Source organism: Botrytis fragariae (assembly GCF_013461495.1).
Source record: "Botrytis fragariae strain BVB16 chromosome Unknown tig00000006, whole genome shotgun sequence".
NCBI classification, from domain to species: domain Eukaryota; kingdom Fungi; phylum Ascomycota; class Leotiomycetes; order Helotiales; family Sclerotiniaceae; genus Botrytis; species Botrytis fragariae.
In genome coordinates, this window is record NW_023500988.1 from 1,933,736 (window position 1) to 1,952,432 (window position 18,697).

General features: G+C 44.1%; 6 protein-coding genes across 6 annotated transcripts; 2 read left to right on the forward strand and 4 right to left on the reverse strand.

Annotated features, from left to right (window-relative positions):
* Positions 1–306: 306 nt before the first annotated feature.
* Bfra_001765 (putative mfs transporter protein) lies at positions 307–3,820 on the reverse strand (the record flags this gene model as incomplete). The annotated part of the gene is made up of 6 exons (XM_037332190.1): positions 307–775; positions 828–1,208; positions 1,257–1,554; positions 1,604–2,042; positions 2,089–3,455; positions 3,502–3,820. The coding sequence occupies 6 exons, from the start codon at positions 3,818–3,820 to the stop codon at positions 307–309; spliced, it is 3,273 nt and encodes a 1,090-aa protein (XP_037196344.1).
* A 1,419-nt stretch (positions 3,821–5,239) lies between these two features.
* Bfra_001766 (putative dual specificity phosphatase catalytic domain-containing protein) lies at positions 5,240–7,829 on the reverse strand (the record flags this gene model as incomplete). The annotated part of the gene is made up of 4 exons (XM_037332191.1): positions 5,240–5,378; positions 5,570–6,882; positions 6,938–7,413; positions 7,493–7,829. 4 exons carry the CDS (start codon positions 7,827–7,829, stop codon positions 5,240–5,242), a joined length of 2,265 nt encoding a protein of 754 aa, XP_037196345.1.
* Positions 7,830–9,321: 1,492 nt separating this feature from the next.
* Positions 9,322–11,379, reverse strand: Bfra_001767 (uncharacterized protein; the record flags this gene model as incomplete). Its single annotated transcript, XM_037332192.1, has 1 exon — positions 9,322–11,379. The coding sequence occupies one exon, from the start codon at positions 11,377–11,379 to the stop codon at positions 9,322–9,324; it is 2,058 nt and encodes a 685-aa protein (XP_037196346.1).
* Positions 11,380–12,199: 820 nt separating this feature from the next.
* Bfra_001768 (uncharacterized protein) lies at positions 12,200–13,924 on the forward strand (the record flags this gene model as incomplete). Its single annotated transcript, XM_037332193.1, has 3 exons — positions 12,200–13,431; positions 13,498–13,652; positions 13,719–13,924. The coding sequence occupies 3 exons, from the start codon at positions 12,200–12,202 to the stop codon at positions 13,922–13,924; spliced, it is 1,593 nt and encodes a 530-aa protein (XP_037196347.1).
* A 521-nt stretch (positions 13,925–14,445) lies between these two features.
* Bfra_001769 (uncharacterized protein) lies at positions 14,446–16,200 on the reverse strand (the record flags this gene model as incomplete). The annotated part of the gene is made up of 4 exons (XM_037332194.1): positions 14,446–14,949; positions 15,005–15,089; positions 15,270–15,964; positions 16,024–16,200. 4 exons carry the CDS (start codon positions 16,198–16,200, stop codon positions 14,446–14,448), a joined length of 1,461 nt encoding a protein of 486 aa, XP_037196348.1.
* Positions 16,201–17,170: 970 nt separating this feature from the next.
* Bfra_001770 (putative pgap1-like protein) lies at positions 17,171–18,684 on the forward strand (the record flags this gene model as incomplete). Its single annotated transcript, XM_037332195.1, has 4 exons — positions 17,171–17,205; positions 17,263–17,418; positions 17,474–18,282; positions 18,332–18,684. 4 exons carry the CDS (start codon positions 17,171–17,173, stop codon positions 18,682–18,684), a joined length of 1,353 nt encoding a protein of 450 aa, XP_037196349.1.
* Positions 18,685–18,697: the final 13 nt, after the last annotated feature.

Consider the following 18,697-nt stretch of genomic DNA (forward strand, 5'->3'; position numbering starts at 1 on the left):
AAAGGGTCTAATGCTTCCTTCCTCTTCACTAAATCACATCCTCCCTTTCACTCATCGTGAACTTAAACCTAGGGGGAAGTGAAAGATTGATATTTTCAATGACGTTATTAGATACTTTATATGTATAAAAGTACCTACATTATATTAAGTATTTCAAGTAATAGGATACCCAGTCTCCACTCTCTGGTAACTGGTAACTGGTAACTGGGTCCTTTCTATAGGTCTACATTCTAAACCACCCCAATTGTTACCACAATGCGCAAGATTAGCATTGTAATTACCCAATCACCTCTCTGAATCCAATTTCTAGTCATTTTTACCCTTTCTTCCATTTCCCTCGGACCCAGTTAAACTGTCCTCGCTAACCCCAACTGTGAAAGAAAAATCGGTCTCCCCCACTAACTCCTTCACACAATCCACTAGCCTAGCCAAATCATCCGTCACCAACGAGCTAGCCACTTGCATAACAGCATAAGCGCTATATCCCGGCTCTTGGATATGCCTCGAATCTAGTATTCCACTATCAAGAGCTTCAAGTCGGCGATTCAGGCTATAAGGTTGGGGAAGTTGGATGAAAGGGGGAAGGGCCACGCCTGCACTGATCGCAGCGGAAAGGAGCGCAAGGGTTGAGGTCATTTGGTGGCTAGTGGGTTCGATCTCATCCATGACAGCAGCGAGGTCACGAAGCCATTTGCCACGGGTATCGGTATTTGTACGACTATCTTTGGACCAGGCTTTTGCTGTATACGACATCAATGCGAGGTATCCCATGATACTGAAAATCAGTGATTAGCATACGTGCACCTCCAGAATACAGTGCCACTTACTTTGAGCAACTCTTTATGATATTTTCATAAGTTTCACGAGGAAACTTTCCTCCAATTGTAGGCTCAAATTTCTGCCAAGCAGCATGTTGCTCCAAGGAGGGTAGAAGCATGAGAAGCTTGCCAAACATCCTATGCCTAGCCTTTTCAAGGCGACGACCAGGACTAGTCTTCGATGTCATATCGCCTTCTCTTCCATGCATTCGAGTATGAATGGTTGAATGAACTGTTGAGTAGTAGTTCGCCAAGATGTAGAGGGTTGCTCCCAAATCTTTTCTTAGCCAGCTACGATCCGTGAGCGGGTAAGGGAAGAAAGTCCAGATGAATGCCACAAAAGATCCTCCTGCAACGCATGCAAGTCTATATGGAGCAAGCTGATAAATCCTGTCCTCACGTTAGAAGGTCTCAATTCAACCGGAGTAAATCACTGACGGGTAATAAGGTTGTCCATTGCTGGTTGATGCCACAATTCCAATTTTCCTGACCTGAAGTTCATATCCAACAATCAATACTTGTGTGACAATGAACACGAGCCAAGCCGGTATCAAGCGAGGGAATTTCAAGAAAAGATACATCTCCAAGAATATAAAAAACCAAAGCATCACGATGACTCCTGGAGTCTTTTGATCAACAATATACCAGATGACAATTGAGGTGACCATTGCTAGTGCAGTTCCCCCAACACGAGCCAGAAATCCAAATATCGATTGGCCTGAAGTCATCGTCATACCTATTTCAATTAGCTTCTCTACGGGCTCAAGACCGGACTATCGACATACCAATTGCAATGATGATCAAAGCCCAAACTAATCTTTGCTGCTGAAAGAAGACATGAGTATCTTGAAGGAATGCAACAATACCCAAAGTCAAGGTTGCGCAGGCCACTCTAAAGCCGAATGCTGATTCCGCGCTTCCTAAAAACCTCGGGATAGTTCTGAGCCCATTGCCAAAATGTTGCCAAGCAGTCTTTGGTGGTAAATGTTCAGGATCTTTTCGGGGATTGAATCCTGAGCCCAAGTAGACGTTGTTTACACCTGCCTCTTGGTTATCTGGAGTGTTACTATCCACGGTCGTATCTGCGTTTGCAAGGCCAAGAATCCATTTTTTTATCCGCCGTTGACCTGGTAGGATCAGACGATTCTTCTTCATGGTTCCATCTTCTACTTTTCCATCTGCAAACCGAACTAACTCAATTACTGCGAGACCGGCCGTGTAAAGCTAGATTGATTAGCATTTTTAAAGAAGCGGAGTTATTACAACGTACGAGGTTTTCCATGAAAAGAATAAGATATAATTGCTGCTGGTCTCTTCTATGCGCGGCTTCGTCTCCACTGACAGGTGCACCTGCAGGAGGAATTGGTCTACTTGTATCGAATTGTTCTGCAGACAAACCCTTTTCATGTGCCCATTTCTTTAAAGTTGCTCCGCGCTCTTTATAGAAATCATTCAGGGCCTGTTCCATATAGGCGAGAAATCCAGCATCGCCAGGCTTTGACTGTACATCAGCAGTCTCAACGTCAACAGCGGCTTTCTTTTTAGGCCGAGGAACAAGCTCCAAGGTAAGTGCTACATGTTCTAATCCTTGATCCATAACTGCAGTGATGATAGCAAATGGCTCATGGAGAGTCTTCATCACTTCATTCCATAACCTCTTTTCTTCTGCCTTACTTTCCAAGGGCATATGTTCCCATTGCTCAGAACGATCTTTTGATCCCGTGGACTTGGCCCATCCACGTCTTTCGCCAATTCGTACAAAAATATCTGTAATAGTACTCATTCCCAACAGTGGAACCATTATGTTCCGGAACAAGTTGAATATCTTGTCGATATCCTTAGCATCCAATTTACCCCAGGCGACCTCCCGCTTTCCAAATGGCATATCTCCGTAAAGTTTTCCATGCAACCCGCGCAAACCATCGATTGCTCCCTTCAATGCCTTAGCCTCCGGAGACAGGGTTGGATGGGAAGATCCTGCACTGCTTTTGTTGGAAGCGTCAGATGGATCGCCAGGGATATTACCATTCTCAGCACCTGAAGCAGCAAACATGTCACTTTCCTCCAAGCTTTGCAAATATGTTGTCTGAGCCTTGAGAACGCCCCTCAACAATTGAATGTATCCCGCTTGGCCTTTAAAAACAACCAAACGACACGAGACAGGTATAACGAACACATTAACCGCCGTGCTTAGAGCAAAGGCAGTCAAAAACGACTTTATCATCTGTTTGATGAGAGATTCGGCTGATGCCACAGTAGAGAAAAGTGGACCATAAGTGAAAGCAATGTTTGAGAATATGCTATACATAATGACCGGAACATTCAAGGCTGGACTTTTGGCGCGTAACAAATTCGCAAACCATATGTTAGCAAACAACCAGATGGCGCACACAGCAGCCTGTGAGGAATTATAAGCTTGTGGCACTCCCGGTGTGGAAGTATGTTCTCGTGCTTTGATGCTGCTCCATAGTCCCAACATTCCGATTGAAGCCCCAATGCAGACGGCGATTACGTTAAGTATCATCGTTTGAAAGAATTTGGCCCTTGGCATAATAGGCAGGCTAATGACACAAATAATGGCTACCAGATATCCTAAAGTTGTGTACGTTTGAGAAACCGAATCGGATTCGTAGAAAGCTATATAAAAGTTAGGGTTAGGAACGTAATATGGGCTTCAGTTGACTTGCCAATAGCAATTGTAGGAGCCACCGATCCCCTAGATCATACATCAGCATCTTTTCGGTTGAGAATGGATCCAAGTCATACTTGAACATCATCATCAACGTCGGTGCATCGAGTCCAAGTTTCCCCCATATTCCCTTTAACTTGGACGGCTTCTTCTCCTCACCCTTGACCTCAGTCTGTCCGGTACCTCTTTTCGAGACTCCATCTGAGGTTGGCCTCGCATCATTATCACCCCTCTCAGTTGAGGGATCAGGGGATGTTCCATCTCTTTTCTCCGTATGCGACTCGCCATTTACGGAAACATCCTCAGCGGCCATCTTATCAATCAGGCTGAGGTTTAGTTTCCCCGCAACACGTCAATTTATTATATACTCGTATTCATGTGCACATTGTTGGCATCAATTGAGGAAAATGAAGAAGGAATATGAGAATATCTTAACTTGATCTCGACAGCAATTGGACATTGCAAGAGAGAGAAAAATGTAATATTAAACTTGCTGCTTAAAGCGATCTTGGAAGCACTGGTACTTAAGCATACGATGAACGAAATTGTGTATGGGATTAATTGTAAAAGGACGGAATGATTGACCAATCAATGAGGCGACGTCGCTCACAGCCTTGAGCTAGCACTGCAATGGAAATATTTATGCGAATTATGTAAGTTATGCATCGTGAAAGTCACCCGTGGACCGGTAAAGTCTTCCACATTGCAGCCTTACGCATTTTTCACTTCACCCACGTCCGTCATTTAATGTCACATGGACGAGAGATGGACAAGAGATGGACAATAGTCGGACCCCGACAACTCAGCCGACTGGTTCCCATTAAAGTTAATGAGGATCCTCTAAATTTATGGATCTTCAAAGTTAATTTATATTCTTTACGGGAAAGAGCTGTGATGCATTTTGCGCACTTCATCGATGACCCCGAGCTCATTACAGTTCACGGCTTAAAGAATTGGAATTTAAGACATCTCTGTAGTCTTTGCTCAGATATCAGTCAGATCAGGATCAGCGCAATATTCGTTATAAGATATATGGAAAGCATCCGCGAATACTGTAGGGGAGAGAGAAGTAATATTCACATTTGATGAGGCTAGAGGGTGATGAAAAAAGATGGATCAATTGTACCGTACAGATTCAATTCATGACGTTACTTAACTTCTAAATCTTATTGATATTTTGCATGCCTTTTTTGAAATCCGAGAATCCAACGCACTTTGTATTCTAAAGTTACTTTGCAAGCATGTTTCTTCCTACCGACCCAAAAAATGATTCCTCTTTATTGGCTTTATTCCCCCTCAGCTCTTAAGATGAACCCCCCCCCGTTTTTGACGTTTCCTGCTAAGCGTCTTTTCAACATCTGAACTAGTCTTCCATCCACTTCTCCAATAATATCTACCATTGGTACGGGGCTCTCTCGGGAACTGCACCGTCACCCGCATCGAACATGAATCCCGCATGAATCCCGCATCAACCTCGCGCAACACAACTGTAACCTCAGCCCAGCCCTCAGCCCCCACTCTAATTATTCAACCACATCGCTCATCTTCAGACAGCTGAAAAGATACGATGAAGTAATCGTGTCATGTTGTTTCCACAGAAGCTGTGTAACATAACACTGCATACAATATATTAGTCCGTGACCCCTAATCCTCGTGAGACAGTAGTCCTGGACGCAGGTGACTTGTAGCTTTTTCATATGAAGGATCAAAAGTTCGTGCCTCTGTTGCATATCTAGAATTCCTGTCGTTCCGCCTTTGCCATCTTTTTGGGTGCAAATTGGAGAAAAAGGTATGCTGTTTGATGATTAGGGAGCTTCTCCCGTACAACGACTTTTGGGTAATGAAAATCCGTCCATCTGACCGTGTGAAACCTCGAATCGTACCCGTACTAGGTATTTACAATAGTAAGAGATGTGATTCCTGTTCCCCAGCCTTATCAATACAATCCAAGACTCCTAGCTCGCGTCTGACAGCATCTGGTTCGATGCACCCAAAATCAATGCGTCTTTACTAACCATCATGCCGTTAGAGTGTGGGCGCTCTTTTTAGCCCCACGCAGTACCTAACAAATAGCTGGTCCATAAAGTGAGCATGTTTAATGCCCTTCGGTCTCCTCTTAGCGAATTCATCAATCGCCCCTTGAACTCCATACCCACACCTTTCCACCAGATAACATACAATGAAATATCCAGTTCTGTTGAAGCCATAGTGACAGTGTACCCCCACAAACCACTCACCCTCAGCTCCTCCCTTTTCCTTTCTTGCCGCCTGCTCATCTCTTAGCCGATCAATCAAATTGATGAAGGTGACAACCTCGTCAGATGTGGGTGGAATTTTAGATACCGTCGGGAATTTGTGGTATCGTATTCCGCCCCTTTCAAGACCTCGTGGATCGTACACCGGACTTTCGTGGCTAATATCCACAATATCCTTGATCTGCTCGCCCCAATCTTTCACAAACACCTCTGGACAATGACTATCATCTACCTCTCTCAAAGTTTTCATGGCACGAAATACGCCCGCGATAGGCTCTGAAACAGGCGCCACTGCTTGCCACTTTGCCAAATTCTTCACATCCCATTTGCCGGAAGTAGAGAGGAATTGTAGTTGCCAACCCAAGGATAAACGAGGTGAAACTTGGGTACAAAGAAAATCGGATATAAGACCTGCAAGGGTTCTCACAGTGGCTGGCATGTAGAGCAAAGCATGCGAAGCGGGGGCTGGAATGATTGTCGTTTTCAGGACCCGCTTCGGTCTGAGAGGTTGCGGAGGGATGTTTTCAATTCTTTCAGTATCATCCGGTGTTGATGGGTCTTCCAGCGATTCCACAGCGGTATCGGGGATTCCTTCGAGAAGCAGGTTTTCAGTTGAGGGATTGGTACCATTGCTTATAGATTTGTTCTTCCCAGACATATCAACAGGCGCAGCTGCATCAAGTATAGGCTCACTTTTGTCGTTGGGGTCAATTTGGACCGGGTGAGACTTTCCAAGAAATTGGGCGATCTTTTCAATCTCCCCAGGCTTTGTGATATTATCAGCTGCCCCAGCAACAAGGAAGACAGGCATATCCAGCCCCTTCCAGACATCTCTGCCCGCAAGTCCACCTTTCGCAATGTGGTTTTCATAAACGGGCAAAGTACCAGCTGCCATTCTCCTCCATACTGCGGTTTTGCTCTGGCTATTGAATCGTTCTTGAAGCCTTTTGGTTTCCTCATCTGCTGAAGGGCCAACAAATCTATGCACACTTGCACTCTCAGGGCCACCCCGGCGATCCCAGTTTCGCCAAAGATCAAAAATGAGATTCGGGACCAAAAGTAGCTTCTTAAACTTGGTAACCTCGTCTTCACTAGGGGGTTCCGCGCGAGGGCAGATTGCCTAAATTTTTAATTAGTAAGCAACAATATACCTTACAAATGATTTGATTCCTTACAACAAGGCCCATGACGTTCTCTGATAGCGCAATTGATTGTGGCGACGTTGTAGATGCAAGTAAGGCGGCTATAGAGCAACCCAAGCTATGTCCAATCAAAACTACACCCTGCTTCGTATCCTTCTCTCTATAGTCCTCAATAACCTTCCCCACAAGCTCTGCAAGAGCGTCCACAGTATAAGCATCCCAAGATAATTTTGGGTCGAATGCAGAAAGGCCGCAGCCTGGTAGGTCGATTGAAAGACATGATGCCAAATTCACAAGGCTTGTTAATAAAGGGTTGAATTGCGTAACTGAACCTCCCAGACCATGGATGAAAACTAGTAGAGGTAGCGGGGCAGGTTTTGTAGGTAGCTTGTCTGCTTGAGCATGTCTGCTGAAGAAAACTCGCAATGAAGAATATGTGAAACGACTTGTGGTGTAGGATTTTATCTCAGAATGTTTTTTTAAAAGTCCTGGGTCGACAACTTCGGAATCTACAAATCCAATGAATCAGTAATCTTGCCCAGCAATTCCATTCTTTGCGGAAAGAGTGAGCGTTGCGACAGAGCTCACCATTGATATCTATACTCTGTTTAGGAATGGTTCCATGTGCACTCCCATTGAGCGATTTCGTGTCATTGTAAGCCTTGCTCTTCCTTCCATTTCGCAGATACCAGAAAGCAGGAAATACACTACACAGAAGAGCAATTTGCACCATATCCCGACCGCTCAACTTTCCCTGTATTGTATTGGTATAGACTCGGCTTGCACTGGCTACAACAGCCTGTATTGGTAAGATTAGTTTGCTAGAAGAGTCTAACAACGGCGAAACGCTGTTACCTGGTAAAGCAAGAATGAGAGGAAAAAATGAACATAACGATAGCGATAGCAGCAACAAGAAAGCTGCCATTCTTGTATTAACCCCCAAATATGTTTTGGGGTCAGACAAAAAAGCAAAGTCCTATCGGGGATTTACTTTCGGGGTGTAGTCAAAGTACTCATAGCCAATAACGTTGTCACGCTGCTCTGTGGAAGCTGTACTCGAATGAGTGATCGATGCTCCTATCTCGGGCAGTAGAGGGGAATTGGATTATGGCAGATGAGACAGACAGGAACGTGGCTCTTCTCGGGAGACGGTGTCTAACAATCCGTTGCTGACTCTGGCGGGATCTCCTTAATTTTTCTAGTGCTCCTAACAAGGTTTTTTAATGTGTGTATTTTGTACTGTTGGTGTACACATTTTTCTCAAGGCTTGCGGTTATTTTGTGCGATTGCGATTAGAGATTACGTGACTCACCCAGTATTATGGATAGGTATGGATTGATTGATTGACGATTTGATATGGAGCTTGGTGGCCCTTCCCCATTGAATTCTCTTTTTGGGGCTCGTGTTAAAATCCTTTGTCTCCATTGGCCAAATCCCTTCACTTGTGGATTCCAGCTACTTGCTCTGCGAGTACCGTACTTACGTCGTGCGGAGTATGAGTATGCTGCTCAAATTACCAGCTTACACGAAAAATATGTCGAACAACACAAAGATCTCATTTGGTGTCTCACACAATGAAATCCTATTGATGAGTACTAGGTATGTACATTCCGATCGAGTATCTACTTCGTGTTAGTATTAGTATATATCACGGACTGCATTACAAATATATTGAATTGGAATGGCGGCGATCACAACGTCAACTTCCATTCTTTAAAATACGCGTGGTCGTTCAGTAGGTGTATGTTAAAGCGAAGCGAAAAGACCCTCCACGCTAGTGAGCCAAAGGAACATCATCAAGAGGAGGTTGTGGATGCAACTAGCACGAATTATAGCAGATCAGTGTATGTAGGTTGTTTACCAGTAGTCCATCACTTCTCCCTTTGAGTCCGGGATGTTTGCGAGTACAACTACATATGCATGCAAGCCAGAAAGGACTTGGCACCCAGCCTGAATGAAGGCTATCTACCGCGCCTCTGAGTATACTCTTTGATTATAAGCCAACTCGATACTCTAAAATCATAAGAAGGAGGTCAAATCAGAATGGATGGTCTCAGATCGTCCTCTGTTGGCCGTCTCGACGAATTACAATCAACCTTCACGAATCAGCTCGAATTATCAAATATCCGGTTCAATATTTTACAAACAAAGCAAAATGATGGATAACGCATGGGATTCCTTACATTTTGCAAATAATTCATCTTTTGATTATAGTTCCTGCATTCGGGGAAAGATAACGGGCTGAGACAATCGACGCTAACATCTACTGTAACAGGCGATATCTGGTACCTTGGACAGCCGCGTCTTCATCTAAACCAACGGACTTAGATGTATTGTACATATATATACATATATAAAAAGTCTAGTATACATTAAGTACCTTGATATTTGACAAAGAATCAAGATTGAATCAACGTTCAATTGAGGTTATTGGACAGCTTGAATGGAATAGGGGTGGCGTTCTTCTCTGAGCGATGTTTGCTAGATTTGGAAGGTGGTGTGTATTGATAGTTTTTTATCTTTAACAATGGTGATGGCTCGGGAGTGGTCAAGTCAATGCTCCTGGAACTGACTTGCTTTGATGATGATGATGAGCTATGAGTTGCAGCTTTGCTCAGGTTTCGTTTACGTGAGCTCTGGGCATATCTCGAAGGGGTGAAAGGCTCTGCTGCCTTCAATCTATTTGAGGATAAACCTCTTGCATGTCTTGTCGGGGGCGTTATTTCCGGGGTAGGTAAAACATCTGCAGGTCTTTCAGGTGAAGCTGTTCTCGAACTTCTCAAGCTCATGGAATCTAAATCATCAGATGCTGTGTAAATATATGTTCCGGCGGGTGAAGATATGGATGGCATATTGCGATTGCTTGGCAAGTTGCGATCTACAGGCTTGGAAAGTAAACTGCTTTTTGCCTGCTGAAACTCCGCTATTGCTCGTGATCGCTCAGAAGGTACAGCATGGCCGTGCAGCCTGCCACTCTTCACTGACGTAGAGTAGTGGTCCACTACTGTACCTCGTGGTGGAGGCACTTTGACGTGTTTTGTCGAATTCAAAGGCAGGCTAGATTTCGTGGACTTCATATCCACTTTTGTGCTTCGTTGTTTAGTTGAAGGCAAGTGCGTGTTGCTAGCAAGATCTTTCTGCACGTTGTGGATGGGGGTTGGCCTCCTCGAATGAAGGGTAAATAAGTTAGACTTCGATTTGTTGACTTGATCGACAGTTCGAGAGTGACTGTATGATCTTTTGGCCTTTGGTTGCAAATCATTGGAATGGAAGATGGATGATTCATCAACATATTCGTCATCATAATCGTCCAACAATCTCTTCCGCTTCCCTTCAGATTTGCTTTTCCGAGATGGGGAAGCCTCCGGTATGCTGTCGTCTACCGTCTTCTCTGACCTATTTGTCTTGGACATTGAGTATTTCGTTATTTGAGATTGCCCATTTTGTGCAGTATGCTTTCCCCGGAGCTGCTTTTTCCCATCCACCTTCACCCACTCTGCTTCCACAAAAGTTTTTGCAGCAATTATTTCGAATTCGATGCCCGTCGAATCCCTCAATATACTAGCAAAGTTTCTGCAACCCTCACAGGGGTCTTTATCGATGTAGATTTGTGCCCGGAGCGGCGGTCTTAATTTCCAAAGTTCTTCTAATCTATACATCGCTATATCGCCAGTCTCCGCGTCGTAGATCAAATCCAGTACGAGCATCAGTATGAGCTTCTTCTCGACGTGGCAAGCTGCGTATCTTCCGATTTCAGTCTTGTCCCAGCAATTCCTTCGAAGTTTAAAGCCTAAATAATTGCAAAATTGCAATACTTGCTGTAGAATCGATAGATTAGCACCGCTTTGTATGGAAGAAAAAGGGCATTGTCTGCGATCTAGCTTTACAACTAGAACATGAATAGCTGCCCTAACAGAACCTGGGAAACTTACGGCTGAGCAAAATTCGTTGTCCCGTAACGAATCGTCATGCTCTCTCCTTCCCCAGCCACTTGCTGCTTTAAATTTTACCTCTTCACCTTTGAGACGGATGATTCCAAAGGTTTTGCCTGTACCGTTACTTCTGTAAGTAGCTATGGGCTCTGTAAATACAACTCTGTTTCCTTTTCTCTTAATATATACCTCATCACTATTAACACGCCCCGCCGGAGAAAGGGATGTGACTGAGTTTTCTTCAAAGTATCTTGCCATGGACTTGCACGTCCTTTTCAAAGCCGAAATGTGTTGCAATGATGGAGGTCTCTCAGGAATGTTATATGCCAAGCCATCTGCTAGCTTTGGCATCAACGTGCTCTGTCTCAACGTATGTCCATTTTGTCCTGAAGATTGGTTCGGTGTCGCCGAATATTCGATCAAGTGCCTGGTGCTTGTACCTGTGCTGGCAGTCGTTTTGGCAGTAGTCCGCACGACTCCAATGATAGGTTTTGGCAAACCATAAGAGTCAAAGATTCCACTTCCCTTGCGATTGCGAGGCATATCTATCGTTCATTCAATATGAAAGTAATTGAAAAGATAGAAGGTTGGATATTGAGAAGTAAGGAAAGCTGAAAGTTCACAATTTGTGCGAGGCTTGAGGGGAAAAAGTAAAGTTGTGGCAAAGATAACCGATCTTGACATTGAATGTAATAGGTCACATTGGAGCTCTCCGCCGACGCCCGAGGCAGTGAGCCTGGAGGTGCAATTTCCTGTAATAACATCAAAGCCCTGGAAAAATTATGCTCATTTGACTCCTCTCAGGGAGTGAGGCTGCCTTACTTGAGACAAATTCATAATCAACTTTACTCGCCAAAAGTAATTTGGATCAATATGGTTGTGCCTCGACAGTTAAAGTAGATGCTTCAATATCAAATCTTTCATTGTCCTGCGGAATCTTACACATTGGAATCATAGTCGTAGATCAGACTAAAGTGGGAGATTCATTGTGAAAATCTGCCAGCAACATCTAAAGGGCGCGGTCGCGAGAATTACAATAAGTGCTCAACACTAGGTGTGTAGCTCTACGCCCATACGCCAATATGGTGTTTCGCGGTATTCAATATTTCCACCATATCATATTTTGTTCCTTGCATGAAATGCCTCTTTGAGCTCAAAATAACAAGTTTTTTGAGACCTTTCGAAATTGGAAAAGAAAATCAAGGAGTTTTATTGATCTCTTGCGTGTGTGTCTCATTTCAAACGACAGCTGAGGATGAGCTCAATATTATATAGATAAACCCTTTGTGGAGCTCTTTCATGAGCTGTCCGCGCCTTTCGTTGTCAGTCATTTCCTGATCTTTAAACGTTGAAGTTTGACATCATGTTCGTTTCCCCAGGACTTTTTCTTGTTGCGCTTTCTATCTTTGAATCTACCGCTGCTTACGAATTTGGCAAAAGACAAGCGACTTTATCTCTATGTCCCACTCAGGAGACTATTACAGTAACTGCCTCAGAATGTCCAATTTTATCTTCTTCGGCACCTCCCAGCAGTGGTGTATATTCGACTCCCGGCTTCACATCCGCCTCCACTAGCTCCGAGATTCTGGCCAGTACATCAGCAACCAGTAGTGCAGCTGCTACTTACACAAGTCCTAGTCCTGCCTCTTCAATTGAATCTTCAACGCTCGCATCGTCATTCTTGGGAACCATTTCTTCTACCGAAAGCTTGGTATTTTCGTCATTCTCTTCTGAACCTTCGCTTCCATCAACCAGTCTTGTTATTCCTGTAACTACATTGGAGTCTTCTTCGATAATTACGGAAGGATCCACTTCAATTCCAGCCTATACTTCGAGTAGTGCTGTTATTTCAGAACCTTCTTCTTCTTCTTCTTCGGTAATCCAGACCTCAGTTGAATCTTCCGCGGTAGTCTCAGAAGTCTCTACGGAAGCCTCCTCAGTCTATGTCACGCCCACAGTATCGAACAGCATATCTGTATCGTCTGTGCCAGTTTCCTCTGAAACGACAAGCGTTCCGGAGCTATCGACGTCAATTTTGGAACCAAGCAGTGTTATTCAGAGCGAAAGCTCTGTATTTACCTCCCTCACGTCCGCTGAACCTAGCACTTCAATTGAATTTTCCTCAGCTTCGAGCTTAATTCCCAGTACCGCAGTTTCCACCACATACACTTTGCTACCCTCTTCCTCATTCGTAACTTCAGCACTTCCTTCTTCTGCAGTCACATCGACAAGCATATACACAGTAACCTCTTCCACACCTCTACCCTCCATTTCATCTATCACAATAACCACAACCGTCATTAGTACAGTTGGAGGCCAAACCACGACCGTCTTATCAACATTTACACAAGCCACTACTGTTGCAACGACTATCATAACCACAGTCCAAGTACCAACTACCGTGGTTAGCCTTGGAACCACGACTGTTATACAATTTACCACTGTGTCACCTCCAGCCTGCACTATCCATCCTACTTTGATCAATGGTGGATTCGAAAATGGAAATGGTATCGAGCCTTTTGAAGCAGTGGCTACGGGACCCAATGCGCCTAGTTATACCACTGCGGCCGTTCCTCATAGCGGGTCTACCAGTTTGTAAGTTTCTCCTCATCCCCAAACAAGATAGATACATGGTACTAATCTTTAAACTTCCTTTCCCAGAGAGTTACTTTTCTTCCCATCATCCTCAGCCACCTCATACATAACTCTAACCCAAACCATATCCGCTTGTCCCTCGTACAACTATCTCCTTACCGGCTACGTGAAAGCAAGTAATAACCTCAGCATCAACCCATCATCCAATTGCTACATCTATCGTAAGTCATCCTTTACATTCCGTTCCCTCACTTTCTTCCCAAACAAATCACTAACCCTCTCTTTAGTTCAAACCCCCACGCAATCCTCCCTCACCACTCTCATCAACTCCTCCACTTACCCTGGCTGGAGCATGATCTATCTCTTCTTCACTGCTCCCGGAAGCGTTGGAGATGGAGTGCAGAGTGTACCTTTGACAGTGCATTCTTACTGTGATAGCGGGGCTACCGATTCACCGGGATTGTACGTGGATGATCTCGTTGTTAGCGGGTAATGGTCTGAAGGTAGTGAGAAAAATGCGAGATGAGAAATGGTGGTTGGTTTGAGATGGAGGTAGAAGAATGAGAAGTGGGAGACAGAGACTGGAAAAATCTTTTCTTTTGGTTTGTTGTTTAATTATTGTATTGGTGCGTGATTTAGAGGTTGTATTAGTGTGAAAGGGAGCGTGTAAGGTTAGTGACAGATTGTTGGATTAGTGGGTAGCTGTTATATGCATTAATAGATAGTTGAAATTAAAGATTGGTCATTCTTTGAAATGAGTTGAACCCTTTTTTTTTCTCGAACAAAGCACTCACTAGGTGACGAGACATTGTGTAAACTTTATATGCCATAATTGTAATTAGGTCTTTATAGTACCTATTCTGTATCAAGCATCTACATGCCCATTTCATGTAAAACCCCGCCACGCTTGACAATTCTCATAAGGAGAAACGCGATTTATCAATGCGGAAAGCAAACAGAAACTTTGAAGTGAGAAGTAACAAACTTCCGCAACAGTGAACCATAAAGTATCACTCAGCCTTTCGATTGCTCACTCTCTGTCTTCTCACAAATCAGCAATTTTCTACCAACTCCCGCGGCCCAGACCAACTGGTAACAACTAACTCCCCATCCCCAATCAATTTCTCGCCGGCCTATTCCAGGTACCCTCTCAATTCTTGATGACTCTAGAGAAATTGCCAGTAAACTATTTATAACTTCCGCACTTTCACGCAGGCTAGTAGGGGTTTCTTGGCTGTATATGCCTCTACAACATTTGGAGGGAAGCTTGGTTTCGAAAGTTTTGATACTGAACGTTGTGAGCTGGGATAGAGGGGCAGGGATCAGAGAATAAGGGTTGGTATCTAGGGTGCTCTGCTTGGTCTCGACAGCGAGAGAGTTCTCGAGAGAGCGGAGGATAATTGCAAGGACCGTGGTAGTAGGGAGGGTGACGACTTGGTTGAATTTGCTTTCGAAAGTCCGGGTATTGTGGCTCAGAATGTAAGAGAGGGAGGCTAGGTTTGCAGCGTAATTCAGATTCTATAATATATTAATTGGCTGGTTGGAGAGAAAATGGGATGAGAAATAGACATACGCAGCTGAGAACATCGAATGTAGGAGCAAAATGTTCGTTCCATCGCTGAGTATCATCAACGTACTGTGTGCCAAGGTAATCGGTGCTGTGGATGTCACATTGTTAGCATTAAATGTGAAGGGGTGTAAATTCAAAAGGCACGGTATGACATCTCGAATTAGAAAGGTGGATTCAGGACAATTTAGATATCGAATGTCTCTCGGTCTGGCATAGCCAAGATAGGCCCTCGACTTTGAGATTGGATTGAGAAGGGAAGAGAACTAACCTTAAGATGATATCAACACTGTGAATATTATCCAACATTATTGGAGATAATTTAGAGAGAGAAGGATAACGGTAAACCCAGCCACGTAGAGGGAGGTTATAACAACTATTGCCGATGTTGGGATGAAAGCCAAGCTCTTTTTCTTGCAAGTAAACCCACGCCATATACTCAAAACTGCTCTTCGAACTATCGGTCACCCACTCCGTGATCTCCTCGGGTGGATCGGCAACTTGAACTTCGGGAGGAAAACTATAGACATGGCTCCATGTAATGCTAGGACGAAGTTCAATTGTACATTGCTTAATCCTCAAAGCAAAGAACTCTCGATAGAGCTTCTGAACAGGGATCAAAGCGATTTCAAAGGCAGGAAGATCTTTGAGAGCTAATCCTGTATTTCCTGATATATTGATCTTTTTACAGGGTCCCATGATCCAGTTTTGATAGACCAGCACCGAACGTCTAGGGAACTCTGCAAAATAATCCTCGAGAATAACACGGAAGATCTGCTCCCTGACTTCGGGTGGAATAATATTGAGGTTGCATGTCTTGTTGATCTTCTTTCGCTTCTCGCCGATTGATTTGGTTCTGAGCTCTGTGTGGACGCGAAGTGCGTCTTCAGATGGTGGCATGAGTTTCGACCTTGACTTGTAAGAGGAGATAATATCAACAAAGAAGTTTGGCGGCGTAATTTTTGACTATAAGATGATGAGTTTTGGATATCAATCATTTGTAATCTGGTGTTTGCAAAACTTACAAGATGTATAAAATCTGCCTGTCCCCAAGGTTCAAACTTCTTGCAAACATCAAGATATCGTTGTTGAGCCTCCTCCTGAAGTCTTCCTGTCAGTTCCTCGCGTGGTTGAACGTCCAATCCATCAATGAGTTTCTGAAATGAATCCACGTCAACCCGAAACAAACCTCGGTGGTTCATTATGTTAGCTTTAAAAGTTGTCGATCTGAAGAGTTGGAGACTGTGAAAGGACCAGAGGGAGGGAAGAAGTCAAGGTGTAGGGACTGGGCCGCTTGAGATTACTAGGTCGGTGTGATATCCGAAGTTGTTGGGTGACAATTCTGAAAGTGAATCTCGCTTCAGCTGGTCTCAAGGTGAATTCACTCGCTCTTCAACCCTGGTTTTGAGAAATACTATGTAGCTGGCGACGTTCTCTAGCTTCTTCAATGATTGAATGTGAGTTTTCCAAGTCGTGACGAGGATAGTTCTACGTAACTTGACTACACCGATACCTCATGAACGCGATCAGATCGCATCTTAAAAGAAGCCCTGGCATCAGGATATCTCCCAATTCAGATCTGACAATCTAATAACCCTTCAATTTTTTGTGATTCGAAGGACTTGGCCTCAACGGGTATGTCATGACACTCATGCTTTCCTCCCAGCAGGCAAGGAGATCGTTTTCTATCGGAACGCATTCAATGAGTTTAGAGACGTGTTATATATCATGTTTCGAAAATATCAAGAATTAGGTGTAGACAACTATTTTTCATTGCGGCATGTAACTTTATTGCACTAAAGAATGTAGATGGTATATCGAAATAAATTTCCATGAAAGAATCATTATTAAAAAGACTTTTACCAGTACTACCTATGTATCTCTTTGTGTTGCAATATCGTTTCTAATATCATATTCGAGATCCTTATAAAATGTAGTGTGAAGTGTGAAGTGTGAAGTGTAAATTAATAAATGTGAAGTGTGAAATATGACGTGGCTGATCTTGAGGCTCTCTCTCCGCTCTGTTTGGAGGATGATCCGTGATTGTTCATACTGTAACCCCCGCCCCGCCGCTTGCTCGCTGTCAACCTGTCACATTGCGAGTTTGCATTAACACCCGTTCTTGCAATCCAAAGTTGTTCTCATGGAGAACAACTTCAACAATGACCAAATATGAAGAAGACTATACTTCTTTGCTTTATTCACGGGTAAGAAAGATATGTTGACATTCTTTTTAAGATCGCACAGACTAATCCCCGAGCCAGCTTTAAAGGAGGAGATGATACTTTTGGATCCTTTCCTGAACACCTTCGAGCTCTCGTAAGCCATGGTCTCCCAAAAGTTAAGGTTCGCGCGATCACATATCCACAATACGAAACTCGAGGAGATCTGGGAGAATGTGTGAGCAGATTCAGAGATTGGTATTGTTACACCTTGAATTAACATTGAAACCTAAAGCTAATTGATTTTGCACAGGCTTCAAGAAAAGGTAATCGATATTGAAGTCCAAAATGGAACACCTTCCCCAACCGTCGACCCTTCTGTCCGCACGATACTTATTGGTCATTCTATGGGAGGAATTGTCGCTGCTGATACGGCACTGGCAATCACATCCGATAAGGTGATAGATTCGAAAGAAACTACAGATGCAATAAATGCTTTTATGTTCCCATACATTCAGGGTGTTCTTGCATTCGATACTCCTTACTTAGGCATATCACCAGGTGTAGTTGCGCACGGTGCTGAAGGTCATTACAATGCAGCTACATCAGCTTTCGCGCAAGTGAGTAGTCTGGCAGGTGCACTATGGGGCGAGAAGGAGGTAGACAAAACGGTAGAGGAAAAGAAACCAGTTGCGGCATTACCAGCACCACCGCCTCCAGAAGCACCTGCCTGGAAGAAATGGGGAACGTTAGCAATGTATGCTGGAGCAGCAGGCGCTATTGCTGCTGGAGGTGCAGCTGCGTACTTCAAAAAGGATCAGATTCAGGAAGGGTGGTCATGGGTAGGATCACATCTTGAGTTTGTGGGATGCTTAATGAAGGGCGAAGAGTTGAAGAAGAGGGTAGCTGGGATGGTTACTTTACGGAAGGAATTAGAGGTCGGTTGGGCAAATTTGTATACAAGGCTGGGCAAAGAGGCAGTGAGCAAAGCTGATGGGAGCTTGGTGGGGAGTGTCATTGGAAATCAAAGGACATTCTGCAACCTACCAAAAACTAGCGCCAAGGATTTCTTTCGAGAGGCCATCAATGACAAGGCCGCTGATGAGACAAGTGCCCATATGAGTGAGTTTCCACGAAGATTTGAAGTTTTAGGGGGCTAACAATCTCCCAGCTATGTTCTTTCCGAAAGACAACCCAGGATATTATACTTTATCTGAGGATGCAAAGAAACTGATAGTGGAGTGGTCGACTAATGAGTGGTACGAATCAAGTACAAGGGAACGCTCTATGAGCACAAGAGAACGGTCTACACCCACAAGAGAGCGTTCTATAAGCACACGAGAACGGTCTACACCCACAAGAGAGCGTTCTATAAGCACAAGAGAACACTCTACAAGTACAAGAGAACGCCCTACACCCACAAGAGAACGCTCCTCAATCACAAGAGAGCCTTCTACAAATACAGGAGAACGGCCTACAATCACCAGAGAACGTTCCACTAAGGTCGAGCACGAATTACGATAATAGCAATATGTTT